General features: G+C 39.2%; 1 protein-coding gene across 5 annotated transcripts in view; it reads left to right on the top strand.

Moving 5' to 3' along the window:
- RAPH1 (Ras association (RalGDS/AF-6) and pleckstrin homology domains 1) overlaps positions 1-26,352 on the top strand; it is a 158,994-nt gene that overhangs the window by 54,591 nt on the left and 78,051 nt on the right. For all 5 annotated transcript variants that reach the window (XM_073306496.2, XM_073306495.2, XM_073306494.2 and 2 more), the window contains one exon: positions 20,761-20,880. In XM_073306496.2, coding sequence (XP_073162597.2) covers positions 20,761-20,880 — 120 coding nt within the window. The remainder of the gene's footprint in view (positions 1-20,760; positions 20,881-26,352) is intronic.

Raw genomic sequence — 26,352 nt, 5'->3', positions numbered from 1 at the left:
TCTCTTTTTTTAAGATCTCACTCAGTTCCTTCCAAATTGCAACAGCATCAGCAATAATACAGCTGTTCCCCTGCATTTTGTTCAAGGCTACAGAAATAGGCTTCAGAGTATTCAGCATGTGTTCAACATTTCTCTTAAGCCCAATGTTGAGAACTTTAGCTATGACAGTGCTATCTATCTTTTAACGATTTTGTTCACAAACTGTCAACAGATTAGGCCAGTTCTTGATATAGTGCTCAAAACAGTCCACTACTGAGTTCCACTGTGCGTCTCGTGGGACAGTTAGCTTGGTTCCTCCCACTTTTTTCAAAGTAGCTGCTGCAAAGTGGTTGTTACGGAAGTATTTTGCAATTTCAACAACATTAGCCTTTTATTTCTGGAACACTGAAGCCTTTGGCTAGGAGGTGCATCAAATGAGCACTGCAGCTGAATGTTATTAGTTTGGTTCTCTCTTCACTCTCTTCTAAATTTCTTCTCATCTTGGATACATTTGCAGCATTGTCTGTGACCAAGCTGCGTACTAGACATTTGAATTTTTTTCACAGTTTGTTATAGCTTTTACTGCTACTTCTTGTAAGTATTCTGCTGTGTGTGCATTTCCTGATGTATCAATTGTTTCTGTAAGAAAGACATTCCCTTCTTCTGTTGCCACACAAGCACATACAACAGGATCATTGTGGACATTGCTCCACCGATCAAGACTCAGGTTAACAATTTTACCCTCTAGACCTTTTGCACGCTGCTCAATTTCTCTTTCATGCACTTTATCCAGCAATTTTCCTGCAACATCTGCTCTGTTGGGTGGACTGTATCCTGGTCTTAATGACTGAACCATGTTAATGAAGCGGGGGTTCTCAGTCATACGGAAAGGAGAGTTTGTTGCATAAACAAACCGGGCAATTTTTTCATCAGTTACCTCTTTTTATAATCTGCTGGTTCTTATCACAAATTTATCTATGGTTGTTTCAGGATGATGGAGATTTTTTTTGTTTTTGCTACAGGTGATAGATATACTGTGACTATGTGACATACATGATGTGACTGAAACACTATCATTGGCAGATAACTCTGAAACTATAGAAAACGATGGTGATCTTGAAGGTGGATAGTCTTCAGAATCCTGTATATTGAGGATGGATTCTCCTAAACAAAATAAGTCAATGCAGTTATTTGATTATTACCATACTGCTCATTTAGTATTACTTATTGCATTCACTGATACTCCATACTACTTTAAAGGTGAAACTGTAAAAGAAAGATCTGCCTATTTCAGCTATTTATTTTTTTTATCACAACTGCATCTCAAATGACAGTACCATAGAGTATCAACTATATTTTTTGCTCAAACATGAGAATTCAAGAATAGTCCAGAAGGAAGACAGGCAGTCCTTAAGAAAGAAGTATGAAATAAAAAAGTTTACCAATCTGAAGATCCTGCAAATTCAGACATGTTTCTTTCATCATCTTCAATGCAGCTTCCTCCTGAGAAGGAACGCTTTTCATGATGTTGTTTCATTCGGGAAACCAGGCCTTGCATTTCTTTGTTGCACTGTTTGCATTTTGTACACATACCTGTTTTACTCACAGGTAGAGTAACTTCATTAAAATATTCCCAAACTGGGTCTCTCTTACAGCCTGCTGCCATTGTAGGTTTTCCCTTCTAGTGAGAGAATGGTATGGTAGATCTCAAATCAATGACGGCTACACTCAGAAAGACCTCAAGACTTCTCGAATATGCTGCTCAAGCAGTTTCACTTTTGTTTCTACTGCCTGTCCCTCCCTTCTCACGTTTATCTCCAGATTTCTTCTCCTTGTCCAGATCTGTTCCGTCCCTAACAATCTTCTGTTCATTGAACTTTTTGAAACTTTGCACTTTCAGAGAGAGGTAAGGGATTGACTCTGTGTACACAAATTTGCAGAGGGACAATAGGGTTGAGGTCTGTTATTTCTCACCTCTATATATTATTTATTTATTTAAAAACTTTTTGCTGTTAACAAGCATGTTATCTCTGGAGAGACAAATCCACAGTTTGAGAACCGCAAAACTAAGCGTGTCTGATGGTATCTTCTAGCCTGAGCACTGAGTCCTGTTGGGTAAATAGATTAACCTAAATCTATACAGAAGCCCCTGGAATCCCATAAAATTGGGTCCCTAATCCATGAACTATTGGAACTCATTTACAAAACTTTTCTTAAACATTACATGAATATATTGTTTCATTTCTTGTCAACTGTTTGAAATGGGCCATCCTGATTATCACTACAAAAGTTTTTTTTCTCCTGCTGATAATAGCCCACCTTAATTAATTGGTCTCGTTACAGTTGGTATGGCAACACCCATTTTTTCATGTTCTCTCTGTGTGTATATATATCTTCCTACTGTATTTTTCACTGCTCGCATCCAGTGAAGTGGGTTTTAGCCCACGAAAGTTTATGCCCAAATAAATTTGTTAATCTCTAAGGTGCCACAAGTACTCCTCGGTTTTTTTTGCTGATACAGTCTAACACGGCTACCACTCTGAAATGTGTATTGCATGATGAGATATCTTTGAGCTATAATATATCTTAATTAAAACTGTCTTTAGATATCCTTTTTGAGGAAAAAACATTTGGTAAAATGTGATTTAAATTAAAAAAAACATTTTTTAAAATATATATTTTAAATTGTTGATTTTTATCCCGCCTGAAACTCAGGTATACCTTATTTTTCATCACACCCCAGACAAATATTGACAAGTAATTTCTTCTGGTTGCCTATTTCCAATCCTTCCATTATTATGAATGCTCCTTCAGTAACTTATCCAAGACCGGTCTTTGTTCCCGTCTGACTCAGTGCATTTTGGGGATACATACCTGTGCTCTAATGCTCGATAAATATTTATAAGCAGTTTGAGCTTTAATTGCCAGTTGTGGTTATTAACATAGAAATTATGTGGAGGTTCAGAAGTTTATACAAATTCTGCCTTGGATATCCAGATATAGCTGATTACTTTCATCCCAGTTTTAGAAAGCGTTAAGGAAATAGGTTGCTTGTTGAAAAGATCATTTACAGGATTTGTGTGGCTACAGAAGTTAATTTTTCAAAATGATACATATTCAAGTAAACAATGATATTTTTTAAGAACCCTTTAGTAAAAATCATGTCTGTTTTTAACAACTAAAGGGAAATGTGTTAACTATTTACACTAAACAGTCTTTTTCTCCTTGTATTTAGCTGTGGCACTAAGTACATTTCCCAGACCTGAAGAAGAGCTCTGAGAAAGCTCAAGAGTTTGTTTCTCTCTCACCAAAAAAAGTTGGTCCAATAAAGGATATTACCTCGCCCATCTTGTCTCTCTAATATCCTGGAACCAACAGAGCTACAACACTGCATACTACTAAAGGAAAAGGCATTAAGACAGTTTGTCTTAAAAGACGTGCATAGACATGTATTTAATTTCAGTGGTAGTGTGAGGAATCCTGTTAGGTGTGTTTGGATATCTTGTGTGGCTATACATACTTAACTTTTAACCTTTTAAAACTGCTATTTTACTGCAGCTCCAGCCTGTTTAAAAGAACTTGCAAAACACTCTTAGTAAACCTTAACGCATGAATACTTATTTTTAAAGATTAAATCCTGCTTGTTGCATGGGTCAACAGAGGTAACCAAGTGTAAAGAGAAGATTTCATCCATTGCCACTCCCAATGCAGCAGGAAAGAACGGGCACGTAGCCTGCTAGAAAGGGGGCCTGGCTGTCACACCTGCTGATAACCATACCAAGAAAGTACTATCTACCTACTGAAGGGAGTGATAGGCATCAGTTTGCAGTATGTTGAAATGCATGGTGGTTGTTTTGGTTTTGGTTTTTGGGGTTTCTTTGCTTAAAGAGTCTCTAATATGTTCATCCTCCATCTCCCAGCTGCTTTAAGCCATTAAATCCTGTGGAGGCAGTTCTGTTTTTTAGCTCCTGTTAAGAATTTTGTAAGGGACAACATTTAGCAATTATATTTATAGTTCAAAGCTGTGTTTGTAACTTTGAACAAAATGTAGAAGTTCACACTGAATGCTCAAGTCCTCAGTAATAAGAAGGAAAGGGGGGGGTGAACTAAAGTCAAGTTTCTAATCTAATACTTCTTCCACGCTTCCTTTGGAGCTGGAGTACAATTAGGTTTCATATGGAAGACCAGTTTAACTATGTTAGTTACCAGATGTTGATGGTAAGGGAAGCTTTCCTGGTGAGACACTGGGGGAGAAGAGCAGGAAGCATATAACAGAATTCAGGGATAAGATTTTAAAAATCTTGTCACTTTAAAAACTGTCAGCAGCTGAGATATCTTTTATGTTTAGACTTTTTTTTTTTTAAACTTAGTATTATAATGGGAGTCACAGGGGCAGCAAATCATAAGTGAGGTCACACAATGTTTTCCGTTCCAAGTCCCTGTTTTCAAATGCTCACAACTTTCTAAAATTTTTCAGGGTGGCTTTTTTTTTTTTGAGGGTGATCTTTTTAAGTTTAGAACAAAAAGTAATACTGGTTGGTGGTTACAAAGGAGAGTTTAAAACAAAACAAATCTTTCCCCATTTAAAAAATAAACACATCTTGTATAAAACATATGAGACTAAAAAGATAAAATGTGACAATATCTTGCTGTTGCTGAAAAGTACCCTTGAGCAGCCTGGTAGAAAATGGTTTTAAGTAGGCCAGGTTAAGAGCCTTTAAAATCAGACTTTCCACAGGGATAGTAAGGCTTATAATGATTATAGCCCTAAGCTTATAAATTGCTTAGCTAAATGAGGTTACACTGTGCATATGTGCAAGATGTGCATTGGCTTAGGCCGGCACTCAACAGGTCATTCCTTCTCTTTTCTATTCTTGTTGTAGTGTCCCATCTTCTTCATCCTGATTTTGTTCCATGCTTATTTGCTTCCCAATAATACTGCCAATATAACTGCAAGCTACTCAGTATAAGTGGGGGTTGCAGGCACTGCAGGAGTTGTAAAAGTCAGAAGTCATAAAAGTTGTTATTCATAAGCATCTTTGTGTGACTAGAAGAAGCTTCAACTCAAGATTTTCAAAAGTGTTTAGTGACTTTTTTTGATGTCCAACTTGATTGACTTTCAGAGGGTTGTGTGCTCAGCAGTGCCTTTAAAGTATCAAGCTGGACACCAAGAATCGCTAACTTTGATGTGGACACAGTGACGAAATGAGGACAGACACATGCATGGAATTAAGTGGCAAGATACAGCATTTATTAAATTTTAGCTCAGGGGGTCACTACTCACCTATCCCCTATACTCTCTAATATCAGGCATTTAATTGGTTCCACTGTGACAGTTACCAGGCTCCTTACCTATAACCCATAATGTGGGATAGGCTCTCCTCAGCATACCCCTCAGGACTTAGCTCTCTCTGAGTCCTAGCACCCTCCCTCTGCCCCCGAGGAGGACAGAGGGTGTGTCAGGATGGGAACCTCAACCCTCAAGGGCCACAAGATCTGACCTCAGCCTGGGAAGGCCACAAGGTCTCCCCATCACATAAGCCAAAGGCCCATCGCTAAATCCCAGGTCTCTGGGAACTGTTCATTTTATCCTTTTAACTACACTGGAAACCAGCCTCAAGTTGCAATGAATTAACTGAAGTACTTTGGGTTCCTTCTTGACCCACCGTGGCTTGAAAATACTGTCAGGAAGGCGGAAATTCCCATGTCCTCTTCCAGTTGGCACACAGGAGAAAAAATTTTCTTCCCAATTCCCCCAAGCAGATGATTGACTAGACCCATAGCATCTGTCAGGCTGGGTTCCTATTCCCAGTTCAGGGTGGGCAGGGTGGAGCTGCTGGAATGGAGCTGAAAGAGGCTACAAAGGGCCCCCACTCCAGGTTAAATCCTGGGAGCTGGAGAATGATGGCCAATCAGCATCCCTCTCCCCCAGCTGGCCAATTGCTGCCGGAGACTCTTGGTGAGAGGAGCTACCTTGTGTCCCACAGTGAGTGTCGCCTCCATCACTGCTGGCCTCATCAAGTTCCCCCATCCATTGAGGCAGGTGGGGGGAGCGGGCATTTTGACAAACTTGAACACAGATAATTCCGTTTTAAGGAATTTGTTGGAACTAATAAAAAGTATTAGTATTTATGCAGGCATTTAGTCAGGGAGTATCTGTTCATAGTTGGCTGTCTTCTCATTTCTAGTTTAATAACTCTTTCTTAGTAAGATATGGCATTTCATTGACTTGAGTGGTAGGTAGAAATATATATTGGTTAAGCCAAATTTACAGAGAGATTTGATATTTTTATAAGTGTCGAGCAATGAGAATTTTGTAATTTACACTTTGTCAAATGTATTTTTTTTAAAATAATAAAGTAATGGTGCCATGTTTTAAACACAAGAAGAAGAAAGAAAAGCTTTTAAAAGTTAGGGACAGATTGTCCCAGTTAATATGATTTCACAACTTCTTTAAAAACTTAACTTTTCCTATTTTTAAAGAGCTGTGTCACACTCTAGTATCAATCTTGCCTTGTTTCTGGTTACTATTAATGGACATTTGTCTAGCCACACAGTTTGACGAATTTTAAAATCACTGCAACAGTTAAGAAATAAATCTCTGTAATCAGACATGCCTTTTGTAAATATTTTTTTTTACCTGGCAAAACAAAGCCTTTGCTTTTTTTAAACTGAGAGCCACCCAAATGGTTGACATAAGATACAACATAATCCTAGCAATTTTTTTCCAATCACCTTTGTAAATTTCTTTGTCTTGAGGCAAATTCTCCAAATATATTTAAATTACATCCCCAAAAAATTGTTATTTTAAAAGAACTCTTTTAAGGTTGCAAAGTCAAGCACTGAAAAGTTAGGAAACAGCTGAATTAAGTTGTCTGTGCAACCTTAATTTGGCCCCGTTGCATATGTGCATTATTAGACAGTCTTTCATTGCATGATCACATATGATTTTTTCCGCAGAACCCCTCTCTCATTCGGCGCACAATCCTCCTGATTCAATGTCTCTCACAAGTTATTTAAAACCCACTGTACAAACCCTGCCCTGAGTCAAAAATCATATATATTGCCTCTTGGACATGGTGCTGTGCCCATAGTATCAGAATGCTTCTCAGATATTAATGAATTTATTCACACACACCCCCTATAAGTTTAGATGGTAGTATTCCTGTTTTACTGATCGGAAGCTGAGACGGAGATTTCAATTTTCAGTGACCAAATTGAGAGATAAAGGGAATGATTTTTTTTCCAGAGTATTTTGCATTTTTATAGCAATTCATGTTTAAAGCAGAGTTCCAGCCATCTTCATTTGTAGTTGAGTCCTCAGCACTTTTGGAAATCTGACCCCAATTGTGCTTATTTGGCATCTGGAAAATAAGGAACACGTAGGTAATGGTCATCTTTGAATAGTTGAGTTACGTGATTTGCCCAGCATCATTTAGGAACGCTGTGGGAGGGATAGGGAGAGAATCCTCTTCTCCTGGGTGACATTCTTAACCATAAGATCAGGAAGAGAAAAGGATGAAGTTCTCTGCCTCATTCATTACACACCTTGCAACAAATGGGGGCAGAAGTCGTACAGAAAACCACCTCCTTCACTATACAACCTTGATTTCATTCCCTAATCATTATCCATCCCGTGTACTGAATGAGACAGTGTCTTACCCTCCATTCCTCATAATTACAGTTCACACTGTTATGGGATTTGCAAATTGAATTACATGATTTTCTTGCACTCGGTTTGTCAGCCATAATGTTTCATCATTTTAGATACTTTTTAAAAAAGGAAATTCAATGTCAAATGAAATGTTAAATGATCACCAGATGAAATTAATATATAGTGTGTGAATTTTAATATGCTCCGGATTAAACCATGAACCATATGAACGTGTATTGAAACGATTGTATATTGACATAAAGCACGACATTATTACTTAAATGTGACCTGCAAAAGATTTTTTTAAAAGTTGGTCTTTTTTACTGCTTTGATGTATTAAAAAGGCTTGAGAAGATGTGTGTTGTGTGCAGATGGGAAGGTTTTTTCTGTTAACGTAGAAAACTCAAAAATGTAAACTCTGATATTCCCTAGCTTTTATTGGAGAATTAAAGAAAGTACAAGAGATGTTTATGATGACATCTTAACAACATATCTGAAGTGGTAATGATGTTAAATCTTCAGTGACTAATTAACATTTTGAATATAGGAATCTATAAAACAAACCAGGATTTTAACTATTCAGATGGAAAAAATCTTATCCTCTTACTAGTTCATTTAATTCCTCCTTTGCACCTCCATTTCAATAGTTCTTCCAATCATAGGTGCCTAAACTAGATAATACAGTATTTGACTTTATAATGTAAGAAATAGCTGGAAAAAGGTTTCATAATTTGATATTAAAATATAATCAGGTATTCTTTGTACATCCTAAAGAAATGAAAAATAGCATAAGCCCAATGTTTGTCTTCCTTTTGCAAGACATCTTTAAATGTAGCCTTAACGAACTATAGTTTCCTAAAAAGAAAAGGAGTACTTGTGGCACCTTAGAGACTAACCAATTTATTTGAGCATGAGCTTTCGTGAGTTACAGCTAACTTCATCGGATGCTGTTAGCCGACGGCCAAGGATGTTTGGTGAGGTGCCAGCTATGCCCGTTTATACCATCCGTGACTTTAACCGCTAGGACGCACTGTCCCTTCGCGGCGGGCAGCCCGGGCTAGGCTGACGGATGCCCCAAGGTCCTAACCACCCGTGACTTTAACTGCTAGAGCTCAGAGCTCCTTCGCAGCGGGCAGTCAATACTGACTGACAGGTGCCCCAATGGCAGCACTAAGAGCCTCTCCACACCCGTGACTTTAACTGCTAGAGCTCAGAGCTCCTTCGCAGCGGGCAGCCAGGATTGACTGACAGGTGCCCCAAGAGTTTGCCCCGTGGAGGCGGCACAACTCAACGCTAGGCTCTTAGTACTCTCACCTAATGGCCAGGCTTTAGAGCCAAAACGGCTGAGGTTCTTTAATTGTGTTGGCTGCTTTACAGTAAACCAGAGAAAACAAGTCAGGCTTATGCATAAATGGTTACCAAAATTTATTAAGCTAGATTCTAATCATGTGGTTACAAAATTGCTAGTGCCTACTTATTTAAATGTAGAGATGTTACACACACAAACAAGTTACAAAACTGAAGCCACAATCCCAAAGAAAGAAAACAAAGTATAGAGCTCTATTTCAAAATATGTGTACACTAAAGATAGGAGATCAGGTGTGGGTGCTTCTTACCCTCCTTGCATCTCTCGATTCCAGCGGTGCCAAGCCAGGATCGGTCACTCAATTCCGCGGAAAGACGAATAAGTGACAAGGCGTAGGGACCCTCTTAGCTGCAGAAGCCTTGGGAGGCTGTCACTTATCTGACCAGCAGATAGATAGTGAAAAGCACTCAAAAATCATGGTGCTGTAGGTCCCCTACTTATACCTCTGTACTCCTTTATTCTCTTTCTCCTTTCTTATGCCAAATTGAGGCTGGTCTGTCGGGGTGACGCCAGCTTTTGCAAGAGTAGTTTACACTTGCAAGGGAGAGAAACAATAAGTTTCGACTACTGGACATTTCTTTTATCAGGGTAAATATTTTCCCACCTAGGATGTTGGTGTGTGTGCATCACGCTATTTAGTAGGGGCTAAGAGCCATGTCTGTCACAGGGCCTCTGCCTGCTGTGAACTTAATCGTTGTATCTGTTCCCAGAGGCACATTGTAGCAGCACACCTGTGCTTTCACAGCTTCAAAGGCTGTGCTGGAATATATGTTAAGTGCCCTGTTCCTGCTTCCTCCTGTGTTTCCAGCAATGCTGGTCTGAGGGGGGGGGGGGGGGGGCTGGCTGTCTGGCTACAGATGCATACTGTGGAAGTATACGCAAAAAGAAAAGGAGGACTTGTGGCACCTTAGAGACTAACCAATTTATTAGAGCATAAGCTTTCGTGAGCTACAGCTCACTTCCTCAGATGCACACGGCTGTTACTCTGAAACTGTGGAAGTATGCATCCGATGCATTCCACAGTATGCATCCAATGAAGTGAGCTGTAGCTCACGAAAGCTCATGCTCAGATAAATTGGTTAGTCTCTAAGGTGCCACAAGTACTCCTTTTCTTTTTGTGAATACAGACTAACACGGCTGTTACTCTGAAACCTATAGTTTTCTAATCTAGGTTAATGCTAAAAGTGGTTTTAAAATGGTGTGCTATTGTTACAGGTTACCTTTAGTCCTTTATTAATCTGTTTTTTAAAACTTGGCAATGGACATTATCTTTGTGGACTTGATGAATGTAGCATTTTAACTATTAAAATGATATTTTAATTATTCCGTTAAAAAACCTAAGGAGAAAAATAATTGACAATTTGTCAACAGTCTTTTGGTTTTCACACTTGGATAACTGAAACAGCCAACGGATTTTTATCAAACTTTTCTTAAATTTTCACCTGGTGAGGTGAGAACAAGCCTGGAAAATTATAATCTGAGGCATAACTTTTGTAAAATTGTGTCTAAAAGTAGTGGATTTGCAGGAGACTATTATGGGGAATAATATAAAAAGGATAATTCTTGTTTATATGGTGGCTTGAATTTGAATTTTGTGACAAACATTTTGTACCATATATGTTATCTAGCTAAATTTGTGGCTAAGTAATATGGAAACACCAGGCCACATTTATGGATTTCTGTGTTTGCTGCATCTAAAATTAAGTAACAGAACTAAAAAGTATTAGTTTATCTGAACTATGCTTCTAACACTGTTTCGGATAATATATTGAAAGGGGTACTGTTTTCTAGTATGCTTTAAATTAAGTAGAAATCTGGTGAAAAGATTCATTTGGAAAAGATTCCTAAGGCTGTTGTCTCGCTACCCTTCTTTCAGTCTTGTCAAGAAAAATTAATGTTTTTTTAATTTTTTTGATGTAAATTTCCAGGTTTCTGCTCATAAATGTTCAAGCAGAGTTGTTATCCCTCCAGCTTTTAAAGATAGAACCGCTGAATATATTGTAATTCTTGAAGCCAGTAATATAAAATTATAAGAAAAAAAATGTAGTGTGGAACAGTTAGATGGGTTATGAATGTCATCAGAATCCAGTGTGTTGGAATTTATTTGGACACTGTGATGTTGGCACTCAATATTTAAGAAGAACAAAGTACATATTAAAATGTACTGAAATTAATTTTGATCAGTTGCTAGAACTTTGAATTACTTTTGTTCAGGCCCTGGATTGCTTTCCATAGAGCAAATTTAATGTTGGCTCAGCTTTCATCTGCTGTCTGATTTATTAGCCACAATTTTACAGCCTGAAGTCATTCAGAAATCTAGTCCACTCTTGGGAATTCAAAGTGAGAATTCAGATGCACCTTTTGGATAAACTACTGCAGAGTCTAGTTTCTCAATGATGTACTGATATTGTGAATAGAGATAAATTTAAGTTTCCTTGGAGATGGATCAAGGCTTTTGGATACTAATTGCCTGAAAACATTCCATTTTATTTGTCTGTATATATTGATATTAAATGTGGAGGGGGGATGGAACCCAAGACAAACCAAGCAAAAACCTGTTACATGCACAACTTTAACACTGCGTTGTGTATTAATCAGGGAATGAGAAAGTTAGAGCTGAACTGCTACCTTCATTGTGCCTTCTGTGTGTGTAGTATATATTGAAGCAGTGGTTAATGATGTGATTGTATACAAGAGAAAATCCACTTGTCTCCACAACCTTAGATACACTGGCATCTCTAAAAAGGTATGAGCACAAATTCAAAGACAATGGTTAAGCAACCCAATGGAGTTAGGCACTCAATTCCTTTAGGCTCCCTTGAAAATGTCAGCCAGAATATGTATGCTCAAAGGGCTGGATTTAAATAAGAGGTTGCTTAGTCAAATTTATGACTTTTGAGTACTTTATGCAACATGAATGTTACTTTACCCTAGTATCTTTCTTAATTCTTTGATTTTTTTAAATGTCTTTTTAATAGAGAGAAGTCTGCAGTAACAGGCATTTAACCAGAAAAGGCCAAGTAGTACCAATCAGTTTTTTGGTGGTTTTTTTTTTAATGTAGATTTAACAGATGATAGCTGGCCAAAGGGTGGCTTGTCTGTCACTACTTGGTTGATAATACTATCTCTCTTGTTTGTAGGCACTGAGATATAACCATTTTTATAGTGCTTATTACAATAGCATGTGGATTGTTTAAAAAAAACAAACCCAAAACATTCTACTTGTGGCTAATCATGGGCCTTCTGCCTTTTGAACATATTGCAGGGTTGTTTTCAATTCTGTCACCAGTGGTAACTGTATGATGGAAGACTTCCTAAATAAGTATAGTGTAGATCAGTAAGGAAGTAAGCAATTTTTCAGTAATAGTGTGCTGTGACACTTTTGTATTTTTATGTCTGATTTTGTAAGCAAGTAGTTTTTAAGTGAAGGGAAACTTGGGGGTACGCAAGACAGAGCAGACTCCTGAAAGGGGTACTGCAGTCTGGAAAGGTTGAGAATCACAGGGTAGACAAGTCCTTAGAGTCTGATTCTGAAAATACTTTTTACTGTTCATGGTGCCTACTACAATATCCTGTTGGCTTCAGTTGGAGTAGATCATGGTTGTAATCACCTTATCTGATAGCATGAGTTTGTATCACTGTGCCATTAGTCTTAATTGTATGTCATGGCAAGGAATTTTTAATTTGTTTTGACTCAAACTTACCTCGGCCCCAAAGATCAGCTGTTATTTTATTGTGACTGTAACTAATTTAAGAAAATTCTGAATCATGAAATGGAGGTTGCTTTTGACACAAAATTTTATATTGTTAACCTTAATTCATTTGAAGTTTCATTTTCTATGATCTTTTCTGTTTTCTCACACATTTTAAAACCTTTTGAGTCTCATATTGATAGCCTTGATAGGTTAAAAGCTATGATGCTTTGCTTAAAAACAAACATGACAGCATGAAATACTTTCCTGAATGGTGGATGAGTTTTTACTAATTTAAGAGTATTTAATTGTGTAACTGAAAATTTAAATGATTGCAAAATGCTACTGCTGAGGAGGAGCTAATTACTTTTCCATAAAGTAATAAAGTAGAATAACAAACTCCTATTTTTATATGCATTGAAAACTGAACAAACTCAACTGTTTGAAGTTAGTCTGAAAACAAATTTCGTAGCCAGTTTATTTAGGGAAGAAGGTGGATCTTTTTCCAACACAATCCTACAACATAGTAGTCTTTCTAGTATAGTGGGGTCTGTAAATACAAGCAAATATATAAAAAGCTGCATATCAAATATTTACTGATTCTGGTCAGTCTCAGTATATCATTCCTGTTTTAAATCTTGTTTTCTGTAGAATTTTGCTTTTATTTTTCTTTCATATAGAAAACCTATAACATTAGTGGGAAGAGAAACTGATATTCCCAATCCTCACGCCATTTCATCAACACAATAGTTTTGCTAGTTTAGAGGAATCCTATCCAATATGTGTTCTAGAAAACCTAGAAATGAGAATTGAATTTGAAAAAACTAAAAAATGTGATGTGAGCTATTGTTTTGAATTTGATGAACTCTAGTAACTTACCTTCCCAAAAAAGCTAAAACTTGACATTATAATATATTTTAGGAAAAGAAGAAATATTCCCTTGCCATGAAACTGGTTCTTAAGGAGAATCTAGAAAAATGGAATATCACGCTTCTAAAGACACTATTATGATAAATTGTCAGCTCTGTTCTAATCTAAAAGTGGAAAGGAACTAAAATAATCAGCTGTTATGAAAAGTTAGATTTCAAGGGTCAAAATTTTCAAAAGTGTCTAGTGATTTTTGTTGCTTCAATGTTTGGGTACAAAGCCTGAGACATCTTAAAGAATCCTGATTTTTTTTTTTTTTTTTTTAGAGGGCAGCTGCTCAGCAATTTTGGAGAGTTGGGACCCTTTAACATGTGTCATGACTCCCACAAATGGAGATACCCAGAATCACTAGTCATTTCTGGCCAAAATTTTTCTGGTTCCCAGAAGCAGGTAAATTCTGACTTGCTGTACACAATATGGCAAGTTGAGTCCAAGACCTTGATCCTGCATTGTGCTCTATATGAGTAGACTTGAGCCATGTCTACACTAGCACTCATGTAAGCAAAACCTGTCACTCAGGAGTGTCTGTTATCAGCAATGGGATTTGTGCTAAGAAAATTCACCTTCCAGGGCCAGTTAGTGAGTGAGTTTAAATCTAAATGAGACAAGAGACATTTGATCATCTTAGTGTGCTTTTTGAGAACAGACACTGACTTACAGGATATACAGCTGATGTTAGGATAGCTTGGGTGGGGCTGCAAAGGAGCTGGCAGACAGCACAGAATTTTAGTACCAGGCTTCCTGATGTAAAACAGTACTGTGCTTGTAAAAGCTTTCCTTGGGCTGCTAAATGTTATCTACTGAGTAAATAGAATTAGGGCAAAGTGTCTGATGCCAGGTTAAAATAATTAGAGGAGCAGTTTGCAGCCTGGGGGATACTATTTCTTTTCTTTTCTTATGAAGATCAGGTCTTCATAAACATGCAGTAATAATTACTAGATACTCACTTCTACTGGAAGAATAACTATGAAAAATGCTGTTGAATAAATTAGTTGCAAAATACAGTTTGTTACAGTATAGTGGGTGGCAAAAGAAGTTTAAGGGAGGAAGAGGCTAGCCATGTAAAATCTCTGCAAATGTTAAGTACTGCCTGCATTATTTCATAATTTCCATGTATTTGATCACCCTACATCAGTCAGATTTCCCAAGGTGTATTTTTTTTTTTTTTTGGTTCTTGGGTTTTTTTGTGTGTAGAGTTGTTACATACCCATATAAAAGGCACCAAATACCTTAGCCTCCAAATTTAATCTTATTTTAGTTGTGTTTTTTAAGGTATTTACTAAACTTAATAGGAAAAGAAAAGTGTTAATGCTGAAATATAATAGCATTGTTAAAGATACACTCTCAATTTAAGTAATAGTTTTGTCCTATTTGTTAACCTACTTTTATTCCAATTAAACATCTAAGATTATTAAAACAAACTGGAGAAAAAAGTTCTTGTTTAAATGTTTTTGTTGGTGAAAGAGAAACTTTCAAGCTTGCACAGAGCTCTTCTTCAAAAGCTTTGTCCCTTTCACAACACAGCTACAGAAGCACTGCAAATAGGTTCCCCAGGTTGCTTATGTTTGATTAATCGTAGATGTAGTAGCTCTACATCTTATTAGTTGTCTATCTTCAGTATTTGTAACATTTCAATCCATGACTTTGTTTAGCTAAAAGTTAGCATTTTTTAATTTTTTAACAAAATTAAAATTTATGCTATTTTGAACTAAACAGTAACCAGTACTTTTTAGTTAATTTAGGTTGCAAATTTCAACATATTTCAAGATTTGGCCAAATTAAACCATACAGCACATCCTTATTAATAATAATAATAATAACAATAGTAATATTTATTATCTATTTCTTTTTTTCACTTCTTTGGGAGAGAATCCTTTTTTCCCCAGTTTTATGCCTCTCTCTCCTCCCCACCAAACTCCTCAGGGTGTTTGTTGGGCTTCTTCAGGCCTGATCTGTTCCTCTCCATTGTATGCTCTATTTTCAGTTCATCACCTGTGCTGCTTGTCTTTTCCTCCTGAAAATTTTAACCCTCTTTTTAATTTTGCATTTTGGAATGAATGCAAGATTTACTAGTGGAGGTCTTGGGTGTTTTGGGGAAAGGAGAGCCAGAGAAAATTAGTAAATAGTTTTGGATGCTAAAGCTACTTACTAAATTATTTATGAACGACTAAATCAGATGGTAGATAAACAGGTTTCTATTGCATTTCAGAGCTTTGGCTTTTTTTGAATAGACTTATTGTTCTTTTCACAGTTGTCAGATCAAATATATAGCTGCAGTGGTTTAATGTAAAACAATCTATCTATAGATGGATGCTTCTTGTAAAAGTTAGAATTATATGTTTGTCTCACAAGACCAACTGAACCATGCTAGTATATTGAGGTGAGTGAGATGCCCAGAGGTGGAATGTTTATGGATGAATAGTTAACCTTTGGTATATGGAAGGTTAAACCTTCCTTCCTGTTGGATGGTCACCATAATGCCATTGAGTCTTGCATAAAAGAGATTGGGAATGAAATCTTACAGCTGTAACTGTCTCTTTCAGGGAGAGATTTTCTTTTGTTTCTTCGTGTAGTGAGCATATAGTGAATTATAACATTGCTGAAGTAATCTGGAGAGCATCCAATATTTAAACTCTGACAGGATGTATTCCTAGCATTCTCTGTGGCTCATTTAAGCAACATTTTTGTTTACAGATGTGTAGAGTCAGCTATTTGCGATGCAGTGAGACTGCATTTCCGGTGGATTGAGTGATGTTGCATATCTGTGGTCAGCTGAATTCCTTGGACTAGAGAGTTGAATTCTTTTAGTGCAAAGTCTGTTGCTGGCAATGAACACGTGTTCAAGGGTTAGCATGAAAGAATGTAATGTGGCATGGTAGATGTCACTATGGACTTTGTGTTAGCTCTCTAGTTTTTTGGGTGCTTTGTACTGAGCTTGTAAATGGCAGGGGCAATGTAACTTTAGAAGAATGGGTTCTTAAATATATTAATAAAAAAAACCCTTGCTTTTGTCTCCTCTCATCATAAGGATGAAAACCATAGTGGTCCTACCCACGTTGTTGGGTTGTGTAACTATACTTTCTAAGTGGTAGGTGCTGGTATCATTCAAATGGTTGGACACAACAGTGTTATGTTGACTCACTTTTAATTTCAAACCCAGTTATAGAAATCATTTTCAATATTTTGTTTTTTGTGGTGTAATGAATAGAGACAGAGAACACGTTCGATATATGTTCAGTGATTGTCACCACCTGTGTGTATTATGGGGAGCCTACCCGTTGCCTTTCTAAGAGATTCTTGTGACTTTTTTTTAAAAAAAAACAACAAGTAACACCTCTACTCTTAGTAGCAGACCTTTAATCATAGGTGCCAACTCCATGGGTGCTCCAGGGCTGAAGCACCCACGGAAAATCCACTGACAGACCTGCGGATTAATACCTTTTCCCCTCCAGCGCCTCCCACCCTCCTGAGGCCCTGCTGATCAGCTCTGCCCTCCCACCCCCAGTACCTCCCACCTGCCGCAGATCAACGGTTCAGTGGTGTGCAGGAGGCACTGGGGGGAGGGGCAGGTGGGGCTGAGCGGGAAGAGGTGGGGGCTTGGGGAAAGGGGTGGAATGGGGATGGGGCCTGCAGCGGAGCAAGGGTTGGAAGGGGTGGGGGTGGGGCTTGGAGGAAGGGGTGGAGTGGCGGGCAGGTCCTGGGGTGGAGTGGGGGGCAGGGCCTGGGGCGGAGCGAGGGTTGAACATCCCCCCCCCCCCCCCAGGACCTGAGTAATTTGGCGCCTACGCCTTTGCTACTTGGCGTGAAGAGATCCTTATGACTAAAGAAGTGTCTTTCTTTTCTTTTGTCCTATGAAACTAAATTCAGGTTCAGCAGAATTATAAACTGTTAAATATCACGATTTCCCTTCACTCACTTGCATTTCCCTGGAAAAATTTTCCTGCATGCCAAAATAAGTAAACATAAACATTTTGAAGAGCTGGGTCACTGCCAGGAGGTTCAGAAACTATGTTCTCTCACCTGCTCAGGTAGAAGGGAGACTATCATTGCCTATTGAAACTTTGTGCTTGTAAACTGCTGCCATGGCTAAGCAGCTGATGAAGGCCAAAATTATTCAAATCTGGGTACCTAAAGTTAGGTTTCTAAATCCATATTTAGAATCTTTGATAAGTGGCCTGATTTTCAAATATGATGAGCTCCCACTGATGTAGTAGCAGATGGAGTTGCTCTGTGCCTCTAAATAGAAGTGGTCTATCGTTTTTCAGTTGCCTAAATATGGAATTAGGAGCCTAACTTCCAGGACCCACACTTAAAAATTATTGCTTTGACCTGCTTCCTTTTCATTTTTAAAAAAGGTGTTTATGAATTACCAGTTAACATTAAGAAATGGATTGCAGTAACTGTTGTGGCCAAAAGGATTATTTTGAGAAATGGAAATCTGCAATTTCTCCCTCGTACACAGACTGACTGAGCTCTCTGCTACTGCACTAATGGGAAAAAAAATTACTCTGTCTAATAGAAGTGCTTGGGAAAAAGTACGAGGATGTCTGGTCACACATGAAACTATTTCATACCTTTGCAGTTCAATGTGTATTGGTCCCCAATACTTATAGACTATGTTCTCACTTATTTAGCTATTTAATTAATAATTAATGCACTGCATCCTCTTTATGGGGTTTTTTCAGGATTTTGAAAATAATGAATGTTAAAGTTTATTGTTTGTATGCTATTTCCACTTTGTGTATGTGTATATGTTTTGTTATATACTTATATAAAATAAGTTCTTATTTTTCTATTTCCTGTTGGATAGTATGTTGTTTTTGCGTATTTGAAGGCTTTGGAAGCACATCTGTTTGCAAATGCTGCATGCCATTTCTTGTGGGTAATACATGGCTGCCTTTGTGGTATGAAAAAACATGGTCTAAGGCAGGGATCGACAGCCTTTGGCACGCGGCCCATTGGAGTAATCCACTGGCGGGCCGTGAGACATTTTGTTTATGTTGACCATCCTCAGGTGCAGCTCCCAGTGGCCGCAGTTTGCTGCTCCCAGCCAATGGCAGCTGCAGGAAGCGGCGGCCAGCACATTCTTGCAGCCCGCAGCTTTCAGCAGCTCCCATTGGCCGAGAAGGCAAACCGTGGCCACTGGGAGCTGCGGGGGGCAATGTGTGCCTGTGGATGGTCAACATAAACAAAATGTCTCGTGGCCCACCAGCGGATTACCCTGCTGGGCCACGTGCCAAAGGTTGCCGACCCCTGGTGTAAGGTCTTTGAACAGCAAGTTGTAAAATAATTTCACAAAAAGAAAAGGAGTACTAGTGGCACCTTAGAGACTAACGAGTTTATTTGAGCGTAAGCTTTCGTGAGCTATAGCTCAAAGCTTATGCTCAAATAGATTAGTCAGTCTCTAAGGTGCCACTAGTACTCCTTTTTCTTTTTGCGAATACAGACTAACACGGCTGCTACTCTGAAAATAATTTCAGTAATTTTAAGCCAGATCTTTGCACTTGCTGAAAATGTCAGCAACTTCTCCAAAATAAGGAGATGTAAGCTGTCTTTAACCTTAAAAACAAAATAAAAAAACCCTGGGATATAGCCTTGGAGTAAGAGGAGGAGGAAATCGATAATAAGCCAATATTGCTCCCATTGAAATTAACAGCTAAACTCCTGTTGACTTCAGTGGGAGCAGGCTTAGCCTTAAGTCAGCGTCCCCCAACTTGAACAGTATTTCAGCCAAATACTGTAGTCCTAATTATGTTAAATTTTCTTTTTTCCTTTTTTGGAATCTGTGTAACAGCAGAGAGAAATGCAACTATGCTGGACTCTGTTATCATGATGGTGTGTTTTACAGCAAAGACGCAAGTCAGTGCATTCTATCTCAAAAACTGAAGCCAAAACGTGGCCTAAACTGGCTTAGGACAGTGATCAGGCAGTCATGTGCATGGATATGGCAGGAAGCAGTGTAAGGACATGGCAAAAAAGAAAAGATGTGATTTTTACATACAAAAAGTCACTATAAATAACAGAAGAGAACCTACTTGGGAAAAGCTCCCAAAAGGGATTGTTTTCAAACCTCCATTCATGACCAAGAATAGCAGAGACCACTGTGAACGGAGCACTCTGGAAGTTCATATCTTCACTTTTATCAGGAGGCAAGACTAGATCCTGGAATTTCTTCATGCTACTTCATCCTTTGCTCATTTTCAGCAGAGAAGAATAGAGCTGATGATTTCATATCCTGCTTCCGTCTTTGCCTTTGTCCATTCTGCCTCTGATACACTTTGTGCTTCCATGCTTTCTTGATTTGCATCTTTCCGAAATACTCATTTGCTTTGAAGTGCCCAAAAGAAGCAAGTTAAGAATAACAATAATAAAAAAAGAATTAACCCCCAAGTTATTCCTGCCTGCTGGGTTTCTCAGTGAGTTCTGTGTTCTCTTTATTTGTTTTTTACACTGTAAACTGTTTGAGGAGGGAACTCATTACTATTGTATGCCAGGTGCTCAGCTGGTGTAAACTGGCATAGCTGCTAATCTGGCCGTGTCTGTTACAAATCCAAGCACATCAGTGGTTAACAAATAAATAGTAATGGTTCCTTTGAAATGCAGGGTTGATTACAGTTGTAACATTTTGAACCAGAATATGGTAGCAAGAAATGTCAGTCTTAAGAGGAGGAAAAGGCAACTAAAATACATTGGAGTGAGATGGAACGTTTACTCCAGTTCATTTTAATGGGGTTCCAATTCTAAGCATGTTTACTGAGCGGATTCTGTTGTATACTAATATGTCTTTGTTTCAGCCTTGTGAGAGTAAAAACAGAAACTACATTTACTTAATGTAGAAAATTTATCAGACTTAATACTATCACACACAAAAAAAGTTTACCTGTTACATAGGTTTCAGTAGCTTCTCAGAAATATCTGAGTTTCAAATGTCTACTTAGTAGTACAATTTTTCCATGATTTTGTTCAGTGATGGCATTTCCCAGTGTAGCGATGTCATTTGTAGATAGACGTTTAGTAAGATTCTTAAACTACAGTCCTGCAGAATGTTCCCAAATAGTTTATTGCAATCCTCCAAAGAGACCTTGTTCCCGCTTTTTAAATGCGGAGTGTAAATTGACTGGTGTATTTCTTTTGTGTTTCAGATGGAGCAATTATCAGATGAAGAACTAGATCATGGTGCAGAAGAAGATAGTGATAAGGAAGACCAAGATCTGGACAAGATGTTTGGACAATGGCTTGGGGAGCTGGACAAACTCACACAGGTCAGGGACGTACAAGGGTCAAATATTTCATTAAGTAATTGGCACCAGTGTTACACATTAATTTTTAATGTCTCAGTATGTTCTTAGAGTATGTATCAATGTGATTCCCACTGTAGGGAGCACATGCACCTCATGTGCATGAGATTGGAGTCTTTTTTTGAAAAGCGGTATCTGTTGAGGCTGCACGTGTGCTCGGAGTCTCTTTCTGCTCCTGTGCGAGGGCATAAAGGGCAGAGTGGCTGCAACCCCCCCCCTTAGTTCTCTTACCATCTGCTGCAGGAAGACTGCACCTAGTGAGTGTCCAACCCTTTATTCTACTTACAGACTTTGAAACTGGCTGCTCCACCAGCTGTGTGGAGAAATCTTCATATTGGCATTCCAAAGAGAAGAAGCAATCCATTCACTCAAGGGCCATGCTGTGGCTCCTGGGAATCCTCTAGGAAACCACAAAAGTACCAACAGAGGCAAAGGACACTGACCTATTCTCAGAGTCCACAGCTAGAGTTACCCACAAGGAAAGAGATCCAGGGGATGCTTCTCTCTCCCTTTTGGCAACCCAGATCCCTTTCAGAAATGGCAGATTTGATAGCTCATGTGACTCTTGACACTCCCAATCTGGAGCCTGCCCTTACCTTCGGGAATCCCTTTCCACCAGGCCTGGACAACTGTCACAGCCAACAAATGTGCATAAGGGCCCAAGACTACCTTATACATTTCCACTCTTTAAACGCTACCTTCCTCCCTTCCCTATTCCTTTTCAAGGACTCTCCTCATGAGAGCCTTTTACAGACAGAAGTGGCCTCGTTACTTCATCGAGGTGCCATAGAAGAGGTAAATGCGGAGGATAGGGAAGGAGGCTGCTTCTGTTCTTGTCCTTTCCTTATCCTGAAGAAAAAAGGGGATCTTTGTCCTACCCTAGACCTGACAAGAATGAACAAATACATCATGCTGCTTCAGATTCAGAATGGTGGTAATGGTTGCCTTCATCATCCCATCTCCTCAGACTCAAGACTGGTGTGTGCCTCTGAACTTGTGGGATGCATACTTCCATATCGCCATCCACCCGGCTACAGGAAGTACCTAAGATTCACAGTGGGGCCCAATCATTATCATTCAGTCTCCACAAAGTACCTAGAGGTAGTAGCAACACATCTCAGAAGGAAGGTCATTCATGTTTACCCTTATCTGGACAATTGGCTGAACAAGGACAGATCTCACCAGGAAACAGCAGCAAGTTTGTAATATGCCCTCTCCCTGTTCTCTTGGCTAGGCCTTCTGGTGAACTACAAAAAAATAGGCTCTTATCCCATCACAGCTGATAGAGTTCATAGGAGCCTTGATCAACTCCTGGTTAGTGAGAGCGTACCTTCCCACAGTCAGGGTTATTGTTGATGCATTTGATATTTATTAATTCAGATAGAATCAAACCCAGCTACAAAGGTGCAGGAATGTCTGGAACTGCTGGGCTATATGTCATTGTGCACATTCCTGACTTTGCTTGCCAGACTTCACCTGAGGCCTCTTCAACTCTGGCTCAGGTTGGTCTATACCCCAGATAAACACCAAATGAGCAAGAAGGCGGTGGTTACACCTCACATCATTGCAGAAGCGAAGTGGTGGAAAGAACCCAGAAGGCATGGAGGGTTACCATTCTCTTCTGCTTCCCCAACAATGATTTTAATCACAGATCAAGGATAATTTGGGGTGTCCACCTGAACCGTCAACAAATGCAAGGGACGTGGTCCCCAGAAGGGGCCCATGTCAGTGTCCTGGGGCTCAGAGCTGTCATGTTAGCCTGCACATCCTTCCTACCCGTTTGTCAAAGCTCCACAGTGCAGCTCTTGACAAACAATACGTCTGCAGTGCACTATGTAAACAAAGAGGTACACACTCTTCGCCCTGCTGTCTATAGGCAATCAAGCTCTGGATATGGTTAACTGTGCTGGCTCTTCACCTCCCAGGAGTCAGCAACACCCTGGCAAACATCTGAGGAGACTGTGTTACCATTCACAAGTGGTCACTGTGGCGATCCATCATGGATGAGATGTTCCTTCGCTGGGGACCCTGTGATACTTGTTTGCCACCAATGTCAGGTGCCAGAACTTCTTTTTATTTTCAGAGGAGGTATGAACTTGAGGTTGTTACCAAATGCCTTCCTTTCATAGTGGTCCCAAAGCCTTCTCAATGTTATTCCACTGATCTTTATGATAGTATCCAAAATCGAACAAGACAAAGCCATGATCATCCTCATGACTACCTACTGACAGAGGCAGTTTGGTTGACAGGCCTTCTACAAATATTCAGTCAGCTGCCCTCCAGCTCTCACGTTGCTTGGATCTGATCTCATAGCACCACTGCCAGATGCTCTGTGACTCAGTCACTGCACCTGATTGCATGGCTATGGGCTGATTGAAAACTGCAGAAAGAGCCTGCTCCCTCGGGGTCCAAGAATTCCAGATACAGAGCAAGACTGCATTGACCAGAAAGACTTACTCACCTAAATAGAAGAGGTTTTCAGTATGGGCAGCCAAATATGGTCTGGACTCAGTCCAGGCATTAATACTGAATATCCTCTACTACTTAAAACAAGCTGGCATTTTGTTCACCTCTATCCAGGTCCACCTCACAGCAATTTCAGCTTGCCATCCGCCTGTAAGGTGGTGCTCCGTCTTCCTTGTGCTGTTCTACATATTTTATAAATGACCTAAAAAACGGGATAAACAGTGAGGTGGCAAAGTTTTGCAGGTGCTACTAAGTTACCCATGATAGTTAAGTCCAAAACTGACTGCGAAGAGTTACAAAGGGATCTCACAAAACTGGGTGACTGGGCCACAAAATGGCAGATGAAATTCAGTTTTGATAGTACAATGTAATGCACATTGGAAAAAATAATCCCAACTGTACATACCAAATGATGTCTAAATTAGCTGTTTCCACTCCAGAAGGAGATCCTGGGGTCATCGTGAAATGTGCAGCGGCAGACAAAAAAAAAAGCTCACGATGTTAGGAACCGTTAGGAAACTGAGAGATAAGATGATGAAAAATGTCATAATGCAACAATCTAAATCTATGGTATGCCCACACCTTGAATAGTGTGTGCAGTTCTGGTAACCCCATCTCAAAATTAGAATTGGAAAAGGTACAGAGAAGGGCAATAAAAATGATTAGGGGTATGGTACAACTTCCATATGAGGAGAGATTAAAAAGGCTGGAACTGTTCATCATCTTAGAAAAGAGACGACTAAGGGGAATTATAACAAAGGTTTATAAAATCATGAATGGTGGGGAGAAAGCGAATAGAGAAGTGGTGTTATGTGAAGAGGTAAATAACACAAGAACCAGGGGTCACCCAATGAAATTAGTATGCCGTAGGTTTAAAACAAGCAAAAGGAAGTACTTCTTCACAAAACACACAGTCAACCTGTGGAACTCTTTGCCGGGTATGTTGTGAAGGCCAAAAGTATAACGGTTTAAAAAAGAATTAGAAATGTTCATGCAGGATAGGTTCAACAGTGGCTATTAACCAAGATGGTGAGGGACACATCCCCATGCTCCAGATGTTCCTAAACATCTGACTGCCAGAAACTGGGTCTGGAGGACAGGGGATGGATCATTTAGTAGTTTTTCTGTTCTGTTTATTTCCTCTGAAGTATCTGGTACTGGCTGCTCTCAGAAGGGAGGATACCGGGCTAGCTGGGCCATTGTTCTGATCCAATATGGCCACTCTTATGTTTTTATTTTCTCACCAGATGGGAATTAAAGTTTCTCAGAGGACTATTACATACTTTCCCATCAGTCAGAGACCATACTCCTGCCTGGAATTTCAGCATAGTCCTCCTCAGGTTGCTGGAGTCTCAGTTTGAACCTCTTTTAGAATGCTCCTTGCATCACTTTCCTCTGAAGATGGTCTTTCTAATGGCTATTACTTGAACCAGAAGAGTGAATGAGGTTCAAGTGTCTGTCAGAAGCTCCCTATATAACATTTCATAGGGATAACGTGTCCAGGACTTTATTACATTGACAGGACCAAACCGTTCAGACTGTCTTCCTATCTATTTCTGTCTATAGCTTGGCATCCTAAAAGTCAGGCCATCTCGTCAGAAAATAACCAAATGGATAACTGAGTATTATTGTGTTGCCAGCTGCCTGGTGCACCTCTCCCACTGAACATTAAGGCCTATACCAACCAGATCTTGAGCATCCTCCTCCTCCTACTTTAAGAATGTGCTGATATCAGAAACTACAAAGCAGCATTGCAGAGTAACCTATTGACCTCTTAAACATCGCTCTTTGACTTAGCGGTCAAGTCTGAGGCCAAATTTAGGAAAGCATTTCTTCAATCACTGTTTGACTGATTTAGCTGAAATCCTTCGATCTCATGATCCCCAGGGGATACTGCTTACCAGTAACCTACAGTGGGATCCACACTGACACTCAAAGAAAAAACTTTTACTTACCCTGTGGTAACTGGGTTCTTTCTTGTCAGTTGGACCCTGTGACCTGCCCTCTGTCCCTGCATTTTGGAGTTTTCAACTATCATAGACTTCAGAGTAGGGGGGAACCAAGAGAAGGTCTCAGCTGCTCTGCCTTTAATGCCCTCATATTGGAGCATGAGGCAGCTCAGGGTGCATGCAAGGCCCTGGTGGATATTGCTATTCAAAAGACACTGATCTCATGTGTATGAGGCACATGCATACCTACAGTGGGATTCACACTGACTACAACATCTGAAAGAACCACACTTATTGTAGGGTAAGTAACTGTGCTTTCTGTGGAAATGATGCTCAAGTGCACCCATCCTTTAATATCTTTTTAGTTAGTGGGGATAATATTTTTATGGATAGATATTACCTATAAATAGAATAAGTAATTTCTTGTTGTATATTGCATCATTTTGTTTAAGGAACAATTTTTCTTAATTCTAAGCCTATGGATAAAGAGCCATAGAAAAATCTTCATTCCTAGATAAACAGAAAACTATTTTAGTGGCAAAATTATTTCACAATCTTGTGTTTACAAATCTAAGTTATGTTAACTAGGTAGGAATCTTTTGCAAAGCCGTTGGCTGCATTAATAATTGTATGCCTCAACATATACATTTGCAAGAGGAGGAGTTTCAAAACAGATTTTTGGACTTCAACCCCCATAACTCACTTTGCTTCATAATGCACCATTACCTTCATAATGTACACACAACTTCTTGGAGTTTATTGGCGTATTATTAGTGGACAAAAATTACATTTACTGACAGTTAAGCTTGCATCAGGTCCTACCCCACCCAGGCAAAATCTCAAAATTCTGGCAATAAATAGTTAAGGAAAAAATGTCCTGCGGTTTTTGCCACCTTCATACTGCTCACAATGCTGTCGCCAATAAATTCCATCGCTTCATAAGGTTTTCACTTCCGTCTCCCATAGTTACTGAAAAGTGATATGTATCCCAGCTTCATCAGACTTGTGCTCTCATGCAAAA

This window comes from Lepidochelys kempii, chromosome 11, assembly GCF_965140285.1.
Source record: "Lepidochelys kempii isolate rLepKem1 chromosome 11, rLepKem1.hap1, whole genome shotgun sequence".
NCBI lineage: Eukaryota > Metazoa > Chordata > Testudines > Cheloniidae > Lepidochelys > Lepidochelys kempii.
This window is presented reverse-complemented; position numbering and strand designations above follow the sequence as displayed.